The sequence below is a fragment of the Spea bombifrons genome, chromosome 6, assembly GCF_027358695.1.
Source record: "Spea bombifrons isolate aSpeBom1 chromosome 6, aSpeBom1.2.pri, whole genome shotgun sequence".
Classification (NCBI taxonomy): Eukaryota; Metazoa; Chordata; class Amphibia; order Anura; family Pelobatidae; genus Spea; species Spea bombifrons.
Genome location: NC_071092.1, coordinates 8,543,243 through 8,565,567, shown reverse-complemented (window position 1 = coordinate 8,565,567; position 22,325 = coordinate 8,543,243). Strand labels below are relative to the sequence as shown.

The window sequence follows — 22,325 nt, the reverse complement described above, 5'->3', positions numbered from 1 at the left end:
TATTAAACAAATAAGCAAATTATATGCAAACAGTCAAGCCAAGGAAAGAAGCCCTACGCCAGCGCTGGTTGAGGAGGAGTTACCCGACCGGGGTCCTGCTCGGAAAAGCTGATCTAACTCACCCTGATGGGAACGGATGTATATCGAAATGACACATTCATCAAATATCACATATCTAAATTGTGTTTTTGAAAGTTATCCAGCTGACACGGTGACGAGGTAAACTGCCTCAGAGCAACATCTGTTTCCCAATAGCCACATTGTTGACAAGATGGAGCTATTAGAGAGAGAGTACCGCTATATTCCCCGCAGGATGTGGTAAGCGGGGGCCCGAGTACAGAAGTCAAGACCCGCAATCCAGATTTGCCTTTACAATTTTGATTCACACATGCTTTTATTTGACAACCCCCCCCTACAAAGCGACACTAAAAACAAACTAAAAAGAATAGGCAAAACATTTCACAAGAAGCAAATGTTGGTCCGTTAATGAGTATCACAAAAGTCTCAATGGAGGGCACAGGATAAAATATAGGACGTGGCATCAAACCCTTCGCTGTCCCATAGGACATACATCTATTAGTGGTATAGATGGTCTACACATTTAATTGGTATCTTGTGAGCTTCTACAAAGAAATGTGTAAAATAAGAAACCAACTAGGAGCAATCGGGCAGGCAGACTTTTAAGCACAAGGGTATAAAGCGCTCTTAGCAATTAACGGACAGGACTCTTAAAGCCCAAGCTGAATAATGCAAAGTTGTTTTTAGGTAAATCCTCCAGGATTCAGAGGAACAAGGCAGCACACTTATGACTTTATCCCCTGACGTAAGCATCCTTGAATTCTGCAAGACCGGCTAATTAGCTGGTGTTTGTGACCTTGAAAGTTTGTGAAAACACGCGGTCTGCTGGGAGTTGGCGAGTCGGCTTGGTGACGGCAAGTCTTGTGAAAGTAGGTACTCGGTGAACTCAGAGTCCACGGTACATACAGGAGGAGGAACCACGTCTCAGAAACTAACGCACAGAGCTGGACGGCTTGAGATGTGAAGCCATTATTCCAGGATACATTTATCAGATAATCGGTATATCAGGTATTGTGCGCAGCGCCTTGTATACTGACACACTGAGCTTTAACTCGAAAATACTCTCAGTCCCTGTACGTGTACACGAAGGGACTGAATGGCTAAAAAGCTTTGATCTTTATTGCTACTGCTTTCTAGTTATTTACCGGTCATCAATGAGCCAAGTAGTGGAGGGAGTACTGAGGAGGGCCCGAGACACAAAGAGTATCCGGACAGACCTGGAATACCGAATTTACGAGACACAGGGACGTGGAACAATTAGAGGATTGGCAGCAAACATGAGCGATCCCCAGAGAAAGGAAGGAAACATCTCCGAGTCGTCCACGCTGGACTCTGATCTTTAATTTAATAAGCCAAAGTGAAATTACATTTTCCTCATGCTGCCCTTCAACGTACTCGGCTTCATTTTATATTGCGGTTTAATAAAGGATAACATATTGGAACAGCGGGATGAGGGATTCAAACCTCGAGACGTCACGTCAGCACTCCGCCAGTCAAGCCAAATTTAGAATTTGGATATTTACTTAGAACGGCGGAGATAAAAGAGAGGTCCGGTGGGCATACTCTCTTTATTACTGCCACGCCGCGCCAGACATTAACCACGTGATTGCCAAAGAGAAAAACGGCCCTCCAGGTCTAACTGTAACATTACTTACGTTGATAAAATACAGTATAACTACAATTCTTGTTTACCTAAAGATATAGCTGGCCCTTTATATGCCAGCTGCTGTCTTAATCCAGGAACATCCGAGAATGTTATGGATTTCTTTTCCATTTTACCCTACGAGAGCTGCATTATGTTAATTTAACGTCAGATATACATACCCCAACACGCCATGCTACATGGTTGCCATAATTAAGCAGAACAGAAAATTCTGTGGAGTTACTGTACATTGGCCCATTACTAATTATGAAAAATCACCTCTTCTATCCTCCGTATTAAGGAAACTATTCTGCAAACCGCTATTTACATAGAATGTTAGCATTCATCGTTGCGTAGACGCAAACTTGTTTGTGAAGTTCTTTAAAATATAAAGTTTGTGAACTTTTCTTGTTTCTATGAAACTAACAGCCAATCATGCTAGTGTACATTTGTTTCTAGTAATCTTTAATGGGTATTCAGACTCGATTCCCCCAATTACTAAGGCTTATAGGCTCTGCTCTGTTTCTGTTATGACATCATAACGTATTTCACGGTCCAACAGCTAAACGGACAGAGGATGCTCACTGCTTTAATAAAAGTTATAATGTGCAGCACTTACCTGGCTGTTGACCGAGGGGACAGAGGATACACTGGAGAACTGGATCGCACAACAGAAACATTGGCTTCTCCGAGCAGGTCGCCGTCTACAGGCTCAGCGACAGGTTCTGCCTCATCTTCTATAAAGAAACAATCATTACAATCACTTGGAACATTCTCACCAAAAAAATGTAATTCATTTAATACAGTAATGTAGATTAAAACCAACAATAATCTTTTTTTTTTTCATCTTGTTACAATACATTTCTTTCATCTGCCATGGAGGCCGCCATTGTTTTTATGGATGTGATATTTTAAGACATTGACTTTCCCAGCTAAAGCACCGCATTGGGCTGATACTTTATGGCAATGCTAATCAAATCTGTTTCATTATTTACTTCCATTAGACAGCATCAGTCTAGGTAATTAAGACTGAGTTATTCTACTACAGGCAGTATGATAAGGAGCGACGGGGGGGGGGTTGTCTAGAAAATTGAGCTAAAATAATAGAACTAGCTAATACGGAGCTCCCTGAAAATATTATACAAAAACCAGAACTACTGGGAAAAAAATAAAGCCTCATAATACTTTTTAAGAAAAGTAATAAAAAAAATTATTAGCAGTTCTCCTTTAGCCAATAAGCCTAGAGAAGAAAACTAATAAAAACCATCAGTGGCTTTACAGGCGGCAGGGTTTTAACTTTCAATGGTCATATCAACATCAACGCCTAGCTCGTCTTTTGGATATTAACACTCTCCGTATGACGATCATACAGTTGTTTGTTTAAATATGAACAGAACGTACTGTTTATGGACTGCAGGAATTCAGTTTGTAATGGGTTCTAACAAAAGTCATTAAATCACTGCTGGAGTAATATTTGTACAATCAAAGAGCAACAGGCGCTAACTTTATTATTTTTTATTTTCTAAATCAGCAAGAGATGCAATATTATATATGTATATCATATTATTATAAGTATATATTATATATAAAATGTTAGGTTCTGGCAGGAAACTCTTCTTGAGTTTGTTGAGTTTTATGCCAAAGCAAAGTTAACTTTATGAGTAGAGCAATTTCAAATGGAATACTTTGAATTGAATTAATTTAAGGGATGATCCATCTCTTAGTAGTTTCCGCTTGTGTGGCAAATTAGTTTAAAGAGGTTGATCCACCAACTGAATTTAATGCATTTAGTACTAAACGCAGCATTAAAACATCATCATAGTACTGCAGATGCCATGAGAAGGCTGCGACGTCTTGAAGATGACAGCCCAAAAGTACCCTCTAGCAGGGAATGGGTTAAACTCCATAATCTGATGCAGTTGAACGCTGAACGAGAGATATTCGTGGTATTTAAAGTTTGTGTGTAAACAGAGATTATCATGACATTTTAACGCGTGATTGTTCAGTGGTTACACAATCTCAGTCTAAGTTCCGCTTTTTTCCCCCCTAGTACTTATAAACGTTCTACGACTTTGAAATTGCATAGTATTAGTCAGTGTATTTTCTATCTCCTGCATAATCCTTTAATGCACATTATATGAAAAGTGCCATTTTGAGGGAATTGTCGTCTCTAGGTAACCCAGAGGGACAGCTTTGTTCTGAGCAGGCAGTCATGTTAAATAGTGAATTAATGATTCATTCATTTCCCTATTTCACTTAGAATCCAAGCAGTTCAGGACAATTGCACTGGGAGAACGTGTAATCGCGTATGAAAGAGGTTCTCAAACCAGTCCTTACTTCACGGGCCAGAGGTTTATGTTTAATGGCAAGTGAGTCGATGGCACACTTGGCTTCAAGACAAAAGGGGTGGCTTGGCCAAACCTTGTTGGGACATTACTAGCCACAGGTCAGAAGGTGAAGAGGTGGAATACTACTTTCCGGAAGGCTAGGAAGCTTGGGGTTCCGTGGTACGCAATTCAATTCTTTTGTCCACTGCTTGTTTTTGTTTTTTTAATAGAAACCAAATTTGAAATCTGTCTCCTGATTTCACTCCAGGAACAACACGAACATTATTTTTTCTTGTTGTTACCTAGATTGACCTAAAACCAATTTTATCTACCAAAACCAGATGTCTTAAGATAAAAAAAAAAAAACGTTCATGAGTTCTCTTAAAGTGATTGCTGGAGCATGTCTGCTCTATTAACAATAAGCGACCATTCAAAAATACCCTGTACTCGCTTGTCAGAAGGCTTTGAATCCTCAGTTTTCTGTCACTCCGCTATTTTAGAGCGAGAGCTAAAAAAAATATATGAAGAGCTTTTATGTATTAAGTCTCATCAAACAGTTATGATTCAGTTCTTTATTCGCCGATACCCCCTGACACCATCAAATTACCCCACATGTCACCTGCTCTACGTTTTAGCACTTGTACAGATGGTGCAGCGTGGAGATATGAGAGGAGCTGAAGCCAGTCGATCTTTACATTTGCTAATAATTTGCTCCATACATTTTTCTATTTTTCGGCACTCCGTTCACACCGCAACCGTTGCTCAGGTGGCAAAACATTCTTACATAAAAATGCTGCTAGTGTTATCCAAAAATATCTTGGGGTAAGAAGCCCATTTGCAAAATGCTGAGGAGTGGATACTTTAATAGTGAACGTTTAATATTTATACATGTGGCAATAGGGTTTATAAAAACATTTTAAAGGAAAAATCTTAAACAAGCACCCAGTGTAATAAGAATATCCTACATTTCTGTTAAAGAATCCCAAATTATATATGTCATTGTATATCGTGGTTTTAAAGGAGCCTTTTACTTAGTGTGAAAAGATTTGGGCTTCTCCATAGGTAATCCTGTTGGTTGTGTTAGCCCCTAATCCTCAAATATCTGTGCCAGTCGTTGAAAACAAAATGTGCCACCTCAAAACGAGCAACCCTTGGACTTAGAACCATAACATTTTCCATATATTCTAATTCTTCAGACTTTCTAAAGCTCACATACATACACACTTAAATATCATTTAGGGTTACATCACACACTCCAAATACGTGACAGGGACAAGTTCAAGAGACACATTTTAGCTCATAGAAGGTGGACCTCTTACAAAACCATTTGCTTGTAAAAACGCACATATGTCTCAATAAGTACAAAATGTACCATCCATAGTTAGGCTTCCACTTGTCTTACAGCTGCAAGATATACGAGACGGAGATAAAAAAGGGTGAGGACAGATGCTGTGATCACTCAGAGCACTCGGCCACCACCAGCTTATCATGTACTTAATAAAACGAAGGATGAGCCTACGTGACCAAAGAACAGCCTTAATTTAATAGATACAGTTTATTTTCACGTTCCATGCCTGCAAAGCACATCAAAGCAGAAACAAAGAGGAACAAGATTATAGTAAGCTTATCCAAGATCATTATCTCGTCAGCCCCAATATGTCTTTCATGTGAGCAGGGAGGAAAATTGTGTTCGTCAAAGCATCAAAAAACTAATGAGCAACGCAAGCCAACATGCAGCAAGAAACATACTGTCTTACAAAGCAAACCGGCTATGGGAATCAAAATACGTCAATAAGATGTCTGAATGCGAAGGCGAAAACACAAAAAGTACATAAACATAAGGACTGTTAATTCTAATACTAAAATGAGAGGAAAATAGTGCTACAATGTACAGCATGACAAACCTGATTAGATAAATTCTGTTTTGGGCTAATCTTTGACACATAACATCTACTTGGAAGGCTTTTGATAATATTTTTTTTTTTTTTTTTTTTTTTTTTTTTAAATGAAATGATTGAGAAAATATGGCCCAGAGTTAGGATGGTTATAACTCTCTAGGGAACAGTACCTTGGGGTACATTGTCCGGATAAATCGGATAGTAGTGAATACCCACAAGACCAGGTCATGATCTACAAGTCAGACGGGTAAGTCTTCTGAAATATGAAAGCAAAAATGAAAATGCCAATCCTTTTGCAATCACCCAATTTGATTGATTTATTGGGTAGAAAATCAATGATGTGAACGTTAATAGAGTAGTGTTTTTTATGTAGTTTTAATAAATTGATGCATGCCGACAGCTGTGATGTGGGAAGCTCCACTTTAATGTTATTTTTTTAAATATTTTTTTAAGGCCGCTGCCAAAAACTAATGACTTACCCCTCCGACGTATAGTGACAGGAAGAGAGAATTACTTACAATGTTATTCTGATTGACACTTACCTCCGTTATTCTTGCAATCCTCAGAGGGTTCCTTCTTTATTTGTTTTCCTCCTTTCTTCCCCCAGCGGCCTTTCATTGACTCGATAAGGTGCTGGAACTCATTCTTGTGTTTCTTTCCTGTAACATAGTTACATTTGTCTGCTGAGAATGGCGGTTTATATTTTGTATAAAATAACAGAAACATCTGCTTTGAGGCATCGTACACTCAGAGCAACAAGAAAAAAGCATTTCCAGATGTTTAATAAATCTAGATCCCCAAACGAGTATGGAACGAGTCAAGTCAAACCCTACAAAATAACAGTGTTCACGACTCACTACATACATAATTCCAAAAAAGCAGCAATGTGACAAAATTCTACAACGGTAAAGAAGGACAGAGACAAATATAACAATATAGACAAAGACATTGTAGGGAATAGCCAAGGCTAGACTATAGTTACGCCTGAGAAATATATAAAAAATCTAACAAAATAACAAACAGGTTGCCTTCCCAAGTCGAGAAGACAATACATGACGCATGAATGCAATTCTAAATATTAAACATCCTTCACGTATACATTATCCAAAGCTCAAAGCCCTGTTTAAAACGGAAAATAAACAAATCCCTGACCACTTCTTTAACGAGATTATATTATATTATACTAAACAAAAAAATAGAAGAGAAAAATTCCTATTGTTAATCAAAAAGCAGGAGCCATGCTCATTTCGGTGAGTTCCCCGGCTGCTCGAGATTTTAATCTAGAACTATACAGAAATAAAGAATTAGTTTTCAGCCACGGATTGAAAGTCGGCGTGTAGTGCGCATTACTGAAGGTTTCTAGATATTAAAACATGATCAGACATAGACGCTCCAAAGACCTAGATTTGGTGTACAGATGTAACTGCGGACTGAACAGAGGCTTTAGGTTTTAGTACCTCAATGTGTTTGTTCAGTTTGTATCTTCTTACACAGATTTAAATACGGCTCGGGGCATTCGCAGCACATACTTTTGTGCGTTTTCTTATTTAGAAGCAAAATTACTTTTTCCTCCCGGTGACACTCACTGAAGCAGACCTATAAAATGATTTAGTGAACAGTTTATTCTTCAGCGCTCTGGGATAAAAGGACTTCCAAGATATGTTGGTGTGGTAAGTTCCACGAAAAACCCAAGCAAGTATCTTGCTTATCTTTTTCTTTTGAGGCTACCCTGCTGACATTTCCTTGGGTTTATCTCGAGACCAAAAAGAGTAAAAAAAACATTTTTTTATATGATATTAAAAAAGGAAGGAATGAATTGAAACTTGCTTTTTCTACAAGACAAAGCTCTTAAAAATATTGAAACATGATTGCGTTTCGCATCAAGACATGGACTCCACTAGACCTCTGAAGGTGTGCTATGGTATCCGGCACCAAGACATAAGCGGCAGACCCTTTAAGTCCTGTAAGTTACGAGGTGCGGCCTCCATGGATGCATTCTGATGCCATGTGTTCTCTAAGTAAGCTACACACCCGGCCATCCAAGTGATGTAAAAGAAAACATGAATTATCACATCAGCCACCTGCTTCCATCGCGCCGTGCTCCAGTTCTTATGCCCACGTGCCCATTGAAGGCCCTTTTGGCAGTGGACAGGGGTCATGGGCACCTTGTGACAGGAGTCAGCCTTGTTCACCTATGACCCTGTCGCCGGTTCACTGCTTTTCCTTCCTTGGACCACTTATGATATATATATATATATATTAAAAAAACTTTTAATAAAACAAGTATTATAGAGGAACTCCAATTCATCTACTTAATACAGGGGGGGGGGGGGCATAATATCTGATTTCTATAACAGAAACTATGTATATTTAAGTATAAATGTAAACAACTGTCAGGTGGTTGAAATAATACAGGCTTTATATGCTTGTTTGTGGAGATTCTAAATCCAAAAGTCTGAACCGCACTTTATCTCTGGTGCTTGGTTATATGGGAAAATTACGTGTGCCCTGCAAAATATGGCCATTGTGGCCAACATACCACCTAAAGTCCCCCATTCCATCTAACAACAGCCTTCAACTATGAAGTTTTTCTAATATTATATTTCAGGAAAGCAAATTGTGTGGATGCTTTTGGGCTCCATCATCCCCTACGCCTATCTGGCTTTGACTGAAATCCACATTTTAGGAAGGTTTACTGTATCTTCGCAAACTCCTCTTGCATTCAGCGAGAGACATTCAATGTTACCAGGGGGAATACGGATTTTTCTCTTTATTGTTATGAGTGTGAGGGGGGGGGGCGGTCATTACAATATGACAAAAAGCTGCCTTTGGGCTTTTATTTGAATAGCAGATGCATTCATAAATATTTAGTATGTAATTGTGATTGATAGAAACACGGTGACTGATGGCGTCTCTAACCAGGAGTTTTGTCAACATACAAAAGTAATAATCCTAACAGTAATAATAACTGTACAAAACAGCAATAATTCTACCGTTACAAGACTGCTCAGCAAGTTAATAATAAAGACTAAGTTTCTTGCTTGTTTGTTTTTATACACAATCTTCCTAACCACAATGCGCCTCTACATGGTGTCCAGAAGGTCATGGCTCCTTCATGGCTCCTGTTAACCCATCAACAAAACGATGGTCACTTGGGTGGTGCTCGAAGAACTCAGAAAAACTATTCTGCTGCTCAAGTTTGCAATTTTGTATATAATCCGATTTGGATATAGTATTGGGAAGCATTGCTTATACGGATACTAAGGGCATCAATTGCTTTTTGGAGTAGATTCAAGATCTAATGACTTCCACCGAGTTGCTATAAACATGTCTTCTTTAGCGTAAGAGATTTACCATAATGTGCCATTCCTTGGAAGCATATCAATGAACCATTGCAGAGATTTACTTACAGTACAACTATTTGAAGAAAGGGTGACAGGAACTACAAATATAATCAAATGGTGCAGAGGCAAAAATAAAATAATAATTCAAGAATTTATGGCGGATTTTATTAAGCACTAAATTCAGCAAATTTTCTCATTTCCTTTCCCTGATCTTTTTTCCATCCTCTCCTCCATCATCTATTGATCTGACAGCACTGTATTACGGTGTAGGTTTTTCACTAGGGTACAAAGATATTCTTATTTACCCTCAGGCAGAGGTTACATTTACGTCCTTATGAACAAATACAGCCATACATTAACGCCCTTGTCCCAAAGTCCTTGTTGTGATGTGTTTTAGTAAGATATATCATCTTTCATCAAAAACAGCTGTCCAGGAAATTCTAACATAATGCAACCACTGTCTATCCCTAGATCTACACTGTACGATATAGTTCTTCAGCTGGAATATCCACTTAATACGCAATGAGAACAAGAGGAACGGTTCTGGCTCTGTCAATCTGAAAACTCCATTGATGCTCCAAAGAAGATTCTAAAAAGCTTAATTCATTTTAAGGCGTCATGAAGACCAGTTCATACATCTGATGAGTCCCACTTAATACTTTGCATTACTCTTAGTGAGGACGTTAACATAAGAAATGTGAAGTTTTGATGTCTCTCTGTATTGGTCAAGACTCCAGGAACCCACAAGGCGAAGTATCTACACAAAGCAAAGTATCTACACAAATCGAAGTATCTACACAAAGCGAAGTATCTACACAAAGCAGAGTATCTACACAAAGTATCTACACAAAGCAAAGTATCTACACAAAGCGAAGTATCTACACAAAGCAGAGTATCTACACAAAGCGAAGTATCTACACAAAGCGAAGTATCTACACAAAGCCAGCGATTCTTCTCATCCCTTGCTGTTAGAATTCCTCGGCTCACATTACTCAGTCACTTTCTGGAAATGGACTCTTATCCTGCCAATCTGTGGGTTTTCTTCAGATCCAAAACATGATTCATGCACTCATTTCCCAGATATTGATATATAAGAACGTCTCGGTATTATTTGGTCTGTATACATCTCATAGACCATAGAGAGCTCTAAGCTCATAGATGCTTACACCTGGTAGATTTAAATAATTTGGCTGAAATAACAGATTCCCAAACTACTTTAAGTTTTTTTCATGTTTATGTCTTCTAAGTGAACCCATAATCTAATTTTCATTCAATAGACTTAAGTGATTTCTATGCGCTCTACATGACTTTTACTAAACTTACATTTCCACCACTTGTCCTTCCTTAATACATTTCCCATGATGCACTTGACCTAAATTATTTTTCAGTTGGGGCCTTTATGTCCATAATTTGCTTTGAAACTGGTAACTATAACTTCAATGTATCTGGTTAGACGCATGACCAAAATGCATCAATGCGTTTGGAATGCACTATATAAAAATATCATTAATTAAAACGATTGTGAAAATGTTTACATTTTTAATACGGCATGTATTCTGTTCTATATTATATTAATTGTGGGGGTTCTTATTCTGCTGATCGGAATACCTTGAAATCTTTTTGTAGCAAGTTATAAAAGTGCAGGGTAACTTTTGACTTTCTATGTAAAGGTCATGTATTGTAAACTATATGAAAAACCTTTAACACAATACAATACTAAACGCCTTTTGGGGTTGATACTTGTAAAGATAATTTTAGGTGAAAAGTTTATTTTAAGAGTATAATTTTGCTTTTAGAACATACTTAAAACTAACTGAATGTTATATCCAGCATTAAATGCTTTTGCTTGGGAGCAATGATACACACTCGTTCACACGGCTAGGTCCAACATGATGTCTCAACGAAGAATCCTCCAAACGTCAACCAAGAAGCGAGTGTAAAAGAGATTATGATAAGTGAGTGCTGAAATAAATAACTCCCTCTTCATTTCCTAATGATTGTATCACATGCGTTAAGCCTCCCCTTTGAGATTTATCCGGGCCAGGAAACCCATTAAGCACGTTTAATGCAGATGTATCGACTTTAATTCTAGACCCCAAAAATGCTGAAGTCTCTCTCTCGGCGAGTGTCACTTAACAAACAGCGCAGGCTGCGCCTAGAGGTTTGTAATAAGAGGAAGAAGTTGTTATATCGGCAACAGTGTCCTCCCTCTCCTCAACTGCCTAATTACACGGTACGGCATGCAGAAGAAATTTATAATTATAACATTCAACAGAGGCAGCCTGTATATCACTTTAAACGAGCGCAATACCGATGCAAGAATATAGCCCTTCTTTAGACGGCATAGATAAACAAAAAGGAAGATAATCTGGTATTTTAGCGTAATTATTTCACACACGGGAAACTGCTAGTTTGACAAATTGCTCTATTCCTCTTTTTTAATACATTGCCGTAAAATATGCAATTATCTAAAGAAAAACATTAATACGAACGCAACGAAAAGAAAATAGTTCTCAGGTGTCTGCACAAAGCAGTCTGAAAAATAAAGACCAAATTACTCAAAGCTAGCCAATCCGTGAGCAGTATTTTCCTCCAGACGTGGTTATTTAGCGAAAATAACTTTTAGGTTATTAAAGTGGATCTCAGGCTCTCTTTAGACGTAGTTAAGAGCCTTTGCAAGGTTGGAGAAAGGAGAAGGCAGCTAAATTAATGATGCCGGTTCTGCCACCTCTTTACTCTTTAGGGTTCCACTTTATGGGTATTTTAGCCACAACATTTTCTATGCCCTTCATGACTTGTAGTGTTTGTATCATTCATTTTTAAGTTATTTTTTTCTACAGCTGAGGTCAGAAACCGTAGGGAATGTACTCATTTTTATGGTCAGTCATTGCTCTTTCAATGGCCATTGCGCAGTTCTCACTAATTTATTATGAACAGATTCTGGCCGGCTAGGAGCTACTAAAAGCTTGATGTGTTGACAGGGTTTTCTTAAGAACATATGGATTCTCAGCATACCTGTCAAGAAGGCTTCTGCTTGGGCCTGTCAAAAATCAAGGAGCCTTCTGTTTAAATATATTAGGAAATTGCAAGTGTGATCGGTTCCTTCAGCCTCGACAGCTACTTAATGACTTGAATAACGAGATGTGACACTTCAAGAGATCTCTGCTAGAACTACAAAATAACAAAACTTTGGGGATCTGTTGTAATATTATAGTTGAATGCCTGCAACGTGTATAGTTCTACCATGACGTTAAAGTACCTGTTAGGCAGAAAGTATACAATGTGTATAATTTCTCCTTAATAAACTGTAGTTTTTATTGTTGTATACTTTGTGGCTTTAATTTAGTGAGGCTGCTTGGGACAGTAACATCATACAGCGGCACATCATATAGCTCCCAAGCAGCAGTCAAAAATGCCAGGACAGAGCAGCAAGAGGTGAAGATGCGGAACAGGCCGCATCCCCGGCCTCAAGTAGAAGGGACACCGTCCGACGTGCAGCGTCACAGGAGCGGAGTAGGCCGCATCCTCACGAGGTCATTAAACCACCACACGGAGTGAACAGGCTGCAGCTTTATTTACTCCCTGCGAGCCCACATTACTTTTCTCGAGTATTCCCCCGCTGTGGTACCTGTCCACGCGCAGATGCTGCCTGCTTTTCTCCTTCTGGGCTGATTATTGTTTTTTTGTCTGCTTCTGGGGGTCTACACATCCCGCCTGAAAGCCCCCAATCCAGGCCTGGCACAACATCTGCGCTGTATTTCTGATCCATTTCATGTTATTTTTTTAGGTTATTTTAATGGGTCACTTAAATGGTTGAACGGTAGTGTGTGTGTATAAATATATATATATATATAAATATATATATATACATATATGTGTATATAGACTAGAGATTGTATACAAATAAAACAAAATGAGAAACAAACCTGGAAGCATTTACAGAAAATATACACAATAGAATGAATACAAAAACATATGATGTGATCTGTTTAAAAGTAAGGCATTCATTCACAATATAACTATAATGGGACAGTAAAGTTTTCATCAATGATTGGCGCGATATAAATATATATATCTATTTATTTATATTATTTTTTTATTATTATTATTTTTTCTTATTGGCTTAAAAATCAAGAAGCCATTCAAAATACAACAAATAAAAATCATGGCTGGGAAAAAAAAGAAAAGAAAGAATGTACTTTTGGTCAGAATAACTGTTTAGAGACATATAACATTTCACCTCTGTAAATCTCAGGCTGCTCTATTCTAATCGTTTAAAAAAGAATATGTTCAATTTAGCGAACAGGACTGTAAAATCTAGATCTTTTTAGGATAACGATAATGTCCATATTTACAATAGGATAAACCATGTCTATTTTCAGCTTGGCATAAAGTAAAGGATTTATATGTCTGGGGAAGAGCATGTAAATTTAAAATAAAAACTATATGGGCAGGCGAGACAGGGAGTCTTATTTTTATCTACCGCATATTTTATGTTTCAATGGAATGCTTCATTTCCAAAGAGAGAGAGAAACTGTGAATCTAACCAAAAAAACAGAAGTGTGTTTGTGTTTTGATAAAGCAGCTTCTGCTCTGCCAGCCAGACTGAAAGTGTCTTGTCTTGAAGCCTGTAATTCGGGGTGAAATCACAGACACCAGTGGCAAACCAGTGTCTGAAGGACAGGCTACGTTTACCTCTGAAGCCACAAACTGTCAAGAATTGCGTCATTGAACTTCTTGAGAATAGCTTGTCTTAGTTTTCCCATACAATAAACTGAGGGCCATAATTGGCATAAGACCTACTAATGTTTAATAAAGATCGGTTCCACATAAGCAGGCCAACCCATGAACATAGGCTCCATATAAGCAGGCCAACCCATGAACATAGGCTCCATATGAGCAGGCCAACCAATGTACATAGGCTCCATATAAGCAGGCCAACCCATGAACATAGGCTCCATATAAGCAGGCCAACCAATGTACATTGGCTGCAGATAAGCAGGTCAGCTCATGAACATAAACTCCAGACAATGAGGCCAACCCATAAATGTAGGCTCCAGATCCCAGCTCAAGGCATACATGTCCCGGAAAAGTTGGAAAAAACACAAATAGGTAGAAAAAGAAAGAAAGAGCAGCTACGAACACCAATGAGCGGTTCCAAGTGCTTCAAAGGACAATATCAGCATGATAGAAGCATACGTAACAACAAATCCAGGTCTGCAGCGCAGGCACTTATCACTAATACGGTGTATTTAATCATATAAATGTATCACGTCAGCCTTATCTTCAGGATATGATCATAGGTGAGTTTGACCCCTCTCTGGCAGGGAGAATGAATGGGCTTTGAGCCAGCGTATTACTCACTGTATTGTTGGTGGATTTCATCTATTTCTTCTTCGGTTTGGTCTTTGCTGAAGGTCATACCCTGCAAACGGTAAGGAAGATGCATCAGCTGTGAGATGCACATATTGTTTTTAACCCCCCCATACCTGCTCAGACAATAGAGCAACAACACAGGACAACATATAAAAGCAAATAAAAACATTTAAGGATGACGCTGCGGCCGTTTAACAGGTTAGGATGCTCTGACTATCATGCTACACAGATTCTGGGGAAGGAATTTCCAGATTGCACCGATCTCATCAGATGTTAGGGGAATTCTCGGTGAACCTGGGGTATTTCTGCATCCGTTAATCCAAACTATCAAATGGCTTGGCCTTTCGGTGCATAATACAGCTATAAACACTCATTAATTCATATTCAATTTAAAGAGTTTTTAAAGCTTTTTTTATATATTATGCTCCCAGGCGAATATGTAAACAGGAATCCTATAAAGCTGAGCTTATTATTACAGAAGCTCTAATACGTATGGGATAAGGCTAAGCTAGATATAGATATATAGACTAGAGGGGGCCAAATGGTTTTTATCTGCCGACATTTACTACGTTTCTACGTACCAAACTAGACATACCATGTACCAATTTATAGGTGTTTTTTTATATATAAGTGCAACTTCATGTCTCTCCTGTAGATAATGTATGCCTGACCACTTAAATAACAGCGTCTTAAAGCTTTGTTACATGTTTGGAAAAAGTAAGTAGAAGATGTGTGGGTTTAAGGAAGCATTACATATTTTAAACATTGCTCCAGGACAGGACCACTTGAGAGATCAGAAGGTAGATGCGGAAACAAGATACATTTTGTTCCGTTACGCAGATCTCTTCTACAGATAGCATCGCAACTGACAAAGACAAAGGGCAAGGACGCCCTTTGTCATGGATAAAATGAAAACTCAAACAAAATGTATTTCTTTGTTTGAATGTAATTGCCAAAGCTGCGGATGAAGTCGATGTATGTACGGTGCACAATCTTTCGTAGCATTGAGATAAAGAAAAAAAAAGTATCAGTGGATTGTAGCTGAACTGAAAAACTGGGCTATCATGAATGCTGGCAACGTCTAAGTCTAAGTAACAGACTAATAACGAATGTTTTAAAAATTAAGTATTTGTCTGGTCTCTAACTAGATTAAGTGAAAAAAACTGGAAAGACATTAGCAAGTAATGTATTGTAATGTTATAATATGTAGAATGTAAACATGCCTAATGAATCATTCGCTTTCTCTGAAAGCCATGAAGAATGGCAGCATGTGGTAGAACCTGGGCCTTCACTGGAAAGTTTTAACCAAGACGCTGCATTTGCTAGTTTAACACAATACATCATTCTTGATCATACTGTACAATAGGGATACACAACTCCCTGAGGGTCGCAAACAGGCCAGGAATTCTGTGCATGGTGATAAATTGTGGCATGCTTATGGCCTTCATGTACTGGAGTTGGCATTCCTGCGGTACGCAACTTAAGTGAAGTGCGTAGGGGTATTAAGTGTGTAGGGGGCATTAAACTTGCCCATCCTTTCAGACTATAACGCCACATAAGCTGCCATGGTGTGTGTGCCACCTTAGAAATCAGTCATGGAGTCACTGATTAAGGAGACTTATTTTTTTTAATTACTTACACTTTCTTGTTTTGCCTCCAGAGATGAGCGAATCTTCTCGTTATTTACAATCTCGGAAACAATTTCAGAAGCTATTAAAACAAACAAAGCATGTAAGAAAAAAAGGGCTGCGAGCAGACAATGGAACAGTTTCTGTTTCAGAAAAAACAACACTCAGCAAATATTTTATTAGAATAAGTAGAACAGAAGCAAGCGAGAGGTACTGATCAGAAACTGGATTCTTCTTCAAATGTATATTGGGGTCCCCAAGCATTTTACTCCATGCAAATGGCTACAGGCATCCCTTAGTTATTGGCATTAGAAAATGACTGACTTATAAGGGAACATTAGTCAGTAAACTCCCTGCACATGCTCAGTAAGTGCTCCTATTTATTAAAATAAAGATATCATTTTATCTTCTAGAGTCTAGACTAGTACTTTAAGCGAGAATAATTCTAGAACACATACCCAACTTGTGAGAAAACACGTGGTGAAAAGTCCATCTACAAAGCCAGTTTTGGGTGGCCTTTGGTTGAACGCAGACTTTATTTGTTTTATGAAATGAAGAGTTAAAGAGCTCTGTGGTTCCCCTGCTATGCAGACCTGGTTTTAAATGTGACAGAGCTAACATTCGATGAACGTCTAAACATCTTGTTCATGAAAAGGTTCTATTTAGCAATATTGCAATTGGCTTTGGAGTAAAATGATTATGGTTTTATTGGATGTGACTAAAGAGATTAAGCTAAACACATTACAGCAAAATGTTTTGTTTTGTTGGCGTATAAGTACATTACGTTAGTCTTTGCATAATACAAAGCTATTTTAAAGCAGCAAAACAATTCTGAAATGTAATAATATACCTCCGTCCTCCACACTTTTGAGTTGGCTTACTATTTTTTACAAAAGCTGGATGATGGGTTACCAAACTAAGCAACAATAACAGGTTTTAAGATGATGGTTCTGTCGGGTGGCTCTAGAACATGGGAGTGGATATCTGAGAAGGATCCAAAGGCATATAGTATATTATACCTTTTAACATATCGGAATGTATTTACTAATATTAACTATAATACATTTCGTGCGCTGATGTTCTTCTCTCTTCCCAATGTCAAAAGCTTCTTGAACCAATCAACAACGGGAAAGCGAGAACATAATGGAGCAAGAATAATAAAGGAGAAATGAAAATAGCTGCTGGATTAAATAGTAAAATGTGAGATTTGGGGAAAGAGAATAATCCATTAAGAAAAATAGAGGGGAAAAAAACAACAAAAAAAACCGAATACATATTTTTGTGATGAAAACCTAAAACAGGGACAAAACAATCATTGAACTTCCAAGCGATTTGATTTGTCCCTGTAACTGAGCCATGGGGGGGGTTACAAAAGGTCATATCACCTGGTAAAGAGTCTACGGAACAAAAACAGGGGGCGCAGAAACAAGCGAAACATCCAAAGTAAATCTGAAGTGACCCATGAATGCTTATGTTGGCCAGAGGTTTAGTAACAAGACTGTGCGGCCTCAACACAACACAAAAAAAGTCCACCGAAAACAAGAATTATAAAAATAAACATTTCTCAGTATAACTTCTAATGCTGGAGCTCCATATGAGTCATGCCCATGTTTACAAAGAAATTACGGTGCTAATTTAGGTAGAGTGGTGGTGCCACCAGTGGCCATAATCTCTTTAATTCATGCCACTTTTCTAGTCAATTGCCATAGAAGCTACTCTGCCTCCAACACAGCTTTCAGCACAACACAAAATATATACAGCTTGTGATTTCCGGTTTCTTTTTCATTTGTTTGTTTTGTTTTTCTAAGATTTCTGCGTTGAAAGGGGGTATTCTACCAGTTTGAATTACAGAATGATTGCCACAAAGAAGAGAAGGTGTTGGGGGGGTAATCAAGTAGAAGGGGTAATCATGCAGATCCCTTGAACAGGAAAACCTTTAAGGTAAGGCATATATAATGTTTACTTTAATCCTTAACATTATAATGTATATATCATAGTTGTCTCAAATATAGTCACCTATGATCTCTGATATGTAAAACATATCCTTAAATTCGGCTGTAACTGAATAATACATTTGGTCTGGATTAAAGGCCACAGATTAGTTGTATGATTCATAAATTCTCATAAATGAATTACAACTAAACTGTTTTTTATGAGGATGTGGTCCCATTCACTGTTATTCCAGTAAATATGGAGAGTGCTTTCAAAGCCTCCCTCTGGACATACTTGACACGGAGTAACATAGTGACTGAGTGAATATTTGTTTGTATTATTTTAATCTGGCTCTGAGTCTAAATTGCAGATCTAGCTGGGAAACCTAAAAAAATGGGAAAAAAACAAGGCATATTACAAAAACATTAAAATTATTATTATTATTTAATTGTTTTCTGGGGAAAGCCTGGAAATTACCATATAAATTCAGAGAACGATTTAGAATTTCACATGGGAAACAGAAATGTTAAAGTCTAATAGGAAAGAAAACTGCACCCACGTCAACAAAGTCCCACATACGAAGTCTCTGTATATGCTTGATAAATGCAGATGACAAGGACAATCACACCGAATGGCAACAGAAAGAAAAAAAAGATTGCCGAAGCTGACAAGCACTATGAAAACCAAAGACCACCCAACATTGCAGTCAGAAATCATCACCAATCATGGTGTCTGTATAGAACCTGGATCCATATCTGTAAGATGGTTCACTTCTATTCATGTTCTCCTGGGGAACAACTATTAAGCACAGAAAGTCAGGGTCGCCAATAAATGTGTGGATTGGTGTCTCTCAAGGAGCCAGACACTTTAATGGTGCAGGAACTGTCCAAAACTGGAGGTTCTTGTCCAAATCTTGAGGCAGGAAAATGAAGTAGATCAAACAGTGACCAACAGCAAGATGGTTTCCACAGAAGGCACTAGGTTCAACCCAAATGACCAAACAATTAGAGGTAACATTTCAGAGATTTTGCTCTTGTAAAAATATTTAACTGAGATTTATTTTCCCATCTATGTAAAGCAGCAACCATCCCTATGGAATCTGAAGGACATACAAACCAAAATTCTTTGTCTGCCATACATCTCCTTGAGAATCCAATGGAAAGAATATTTGAGACTGAATGATGCAGAACAAATTAAGATCTCTTGGAAAACTAGAGAATGTGGTGTTATGACCATGAGAAAACCAAAGTTGAACAAGTTGCACATAACAGAAATGAAGACACTATTCTGAGTTCTGTTATGCAAGTGAAATTGTATTCCCAGATGAAACACAATCCATAGTTATGTAGTCATATGAGACCATATACAATCTTAATAATTGTTTTTTACATTTCATACATTGTACCTTTAAGCCTCCCTATCATGATGTCATATTGTAATGTCAAGCACTAACCACATACCATTATTGGGTCAAATTCAAGTATTTGTTATTATTATAGTTTGATAAAACAAAAATTACTTTAAATGTTCAATTAAAATGTTGAAGGTTACAATTCTGCAAATTAGAGAACATTTTGAAATGCAAGAATGCTGCAATTGGATAGCAATTATTGTTAGTGCATTGTGGGAGAAACCAAAATCTTAAGATGTTCTGTCCGTGTTAAATGCGTTCTCTCTGGCAGCCCTGTTTTTACGTATAGATTTGTAGAGAGATGATATAAATTTCTTGTATTTAGAAGGGCGTTCGGCTTTCAAACCGACCCTGGCATGCACTTCTGCCTGGATACCAGTCCACGGCCCCTGTAAGGCTACATCGTGGTTATTGTCTTCGTACTTAGCTCAGTGCATGTGTAATAGCCAGATAAGGTCATCTGAAAGGAGATTATTTTCCTTTTCAATCTGGAAGAAATAGATTGCTTTTGTGCTCCACGCATCTTCACCATGTCCTACCTCGCTCCCACAACTTGTGAAGGATGCGAGGGTTCTGATTAGGCTTTGATTAGGCTGAAACTGGAAACATCCAAACAATAAAACACAGAACAAGGAGTCTTACCTATCAGCTGAGCAAGACAACACAGCTTATTACACCAACACTCATAACAGTGATTCAATCAAAGACCGCGTACAAAGGGAGAAAGCAGAAGGTAGAAATCAAAATTTCATAAAGGGATAGCACAAGTAGATGCTGTTGTGAATTACTCTTGCAGAAAATACTCTATAGCCGGAGTCGTTTGTTGATTTGTATACAAAGCTGAGCACAGACCACGTTACAGGAAAAAAAGATTTAGGCTTCTTACTCTTCTTACTGTTCTCTTGGATGGGTTCAATGCGTGAAGTGGTGACAGCGGTAGGGGATGAAAGGAATCTAATATCAACAAGTTTCTCTCCGTCACTCTATTAAAAACGTAGGGCAGAGCTGGCCAAAAGGCACGTCTCCAGCTCCAAAGGCTGGTTAAAAATACCTTGGTGTATACGCCGTACGATGAGATTCACTCGGATTAATGTCAGATTTCCCTGATGTTTTCCCCTGATGCAATTATAGTGAAATATGTCTAAAATTCTATTTTTTATGTAAAAACAAAAAAAATGATAAACTCTAAAACCCTGTTCTTGTAACCTACCAGAAATGCACTGCTGCAAAAGGATGTATATCTGCTGCGTACATTCAACGAGCACAAAGGCACGTCTAAATGCGCTACTTTGCTTCTACATTGCCTGGTGATCCCAGGGTTTAAATTAGTAGAAATCAGCCCCCCCCCAGCTCCAAAGGTATTAAAGAACAAAAAGACTGCCAGTTCAAAAGGGTGGCATGTGTGCTTTAAAGCTTTTCTCTCTGAAGTTACAGAATACAGAAGCCCTTGAAAAATAAATCTTGGTCTTCCTTTGAAAAAAAAAAAGCATGTTTTCTGCGAGTCGTCCAATAACAAACAGTTCCTGCATTAATTATTAGAATCCTAGTATGAGCATTTTGTTTTTTAGGTTTACAATTCTAGGCTCTCTGTGACCCTCAAGATCCATCAGTACGTGTAAACATATTTTGCATGGTTGTGATATGTGCTAAAAGTGCTGGCAAGTAAAATGTCCCTTTTTGCAGAAACCCAGATGTAAGAGATGTTGAATCTGTACCTGACTTGGGGTTCAGGGAGTCACACTGCGCGTTGTACATATGCACAAATTCCTGGTGTCTCTTGATCATCTGCTGCTTAGACCCATGTGTGGACAGGCCGACCTCCTTCAGCCTTTTTCTTAAGTCGCGATCGGACAGCAGGTTGTAAACCACTTTGGCCATTGGCTTCCTTTTGTTAACAGAACTGTAGAAAACATCGAACAAGATAACTTAAGAACAATATTTTCCGTGTTCTCAACAGAACTCATCAAAGGGAGGCATACATGTAATCGATACATTTCTGGAGACATGGTAAAATATTTACATTAAAGTATTCTTAATTTTGCTTTCCAAGGCCAAGTAGAAAAGAAGAGCCAAGAAAGGTTCACAGCTGGTTGCTTGAAACTAACTACATAATTATCCCAAAGCCAAGTTTTGTACATCTTAGACTTAGCACCGAATAAAGGCATCCTTTCTCCCAAGCTATGTGTTTTAGAAATACCATCCACATAACTAGACGTTCTGAAACGGTTCTAGTGACCCCTCAGTGTGGGTCTCCGATCAGGCATGTAGCCCACAGCGGCTTTCTGATGGTCCCACAGTAACAACCAACTAGTCTTTGCCATATAACTTAAAATCTTAATCCTAAACCCGTGTCACTTCCAATTGGGCATCATTCTCATGTCCGCTGGGTTTAATTAACTATAGCGACTAATCACGTGGCACAAATTGACTTAAACGGACTGCTTCCCCAGGCTTTCTCCCATAGCAGTAGAAAAAAAGTTCTCAAGTTTCTCATGTTCAAATCTACTGAAGAAAGAATAAAATGAACAGTCTACTTTATTTTATTTCAATGCTGGAGCATGCTTTGAATATTTTGTCTAGATGGAATAGCACAATTAATTAATTCTAATTGAATTATAATGAAATCATTTTGTAAGAGTATTTATTCAGTGGTGAAGGCACAATCCAATACGGTTTCATTGCACCTAGG

At 38.2% G+C, this 22,325-nt stretch overlaps 1 protein-coding gene across 1 annotated transcript in view; it reads right to left on the bottom strand.

The window, feature by feature from the left end:
- Window positions 1-6,409: 6,409 nt before the first annotated feature.
- RAD18 (RAD18 E3 ubiquitin protein ligase) overlaps window positions 6,410-22,325 on the bottom strand; it is a 55,904-nt gene continuing 39,988 nt past the window's right edge. Inside the window, exons 7-10 of the mRNA XM_053469947.1 lie at window positions 21,352-21,536; window positions 16,305-16,375; window positions 14,654-14,714; window positions 6,410-6,604 (exon numbers count right to left, since the gene is read on the bottom strand). Of these exons, the coding sequence (XP_053325922.1) occupies window positions 6,468-6,604; window positions 14,654-14,714; window positions 16,305-16,375; window positions 21,352-21,536 (454 nt within the window). The 3' untranslated portion in view covers window positions 6,410-6,467. The remainder of the gene's footprint in view (window positions 6,605-14,653; window positions 14,715-16,304; window positions 16,376-21,351; window positions 21,537-22,325) is intronic.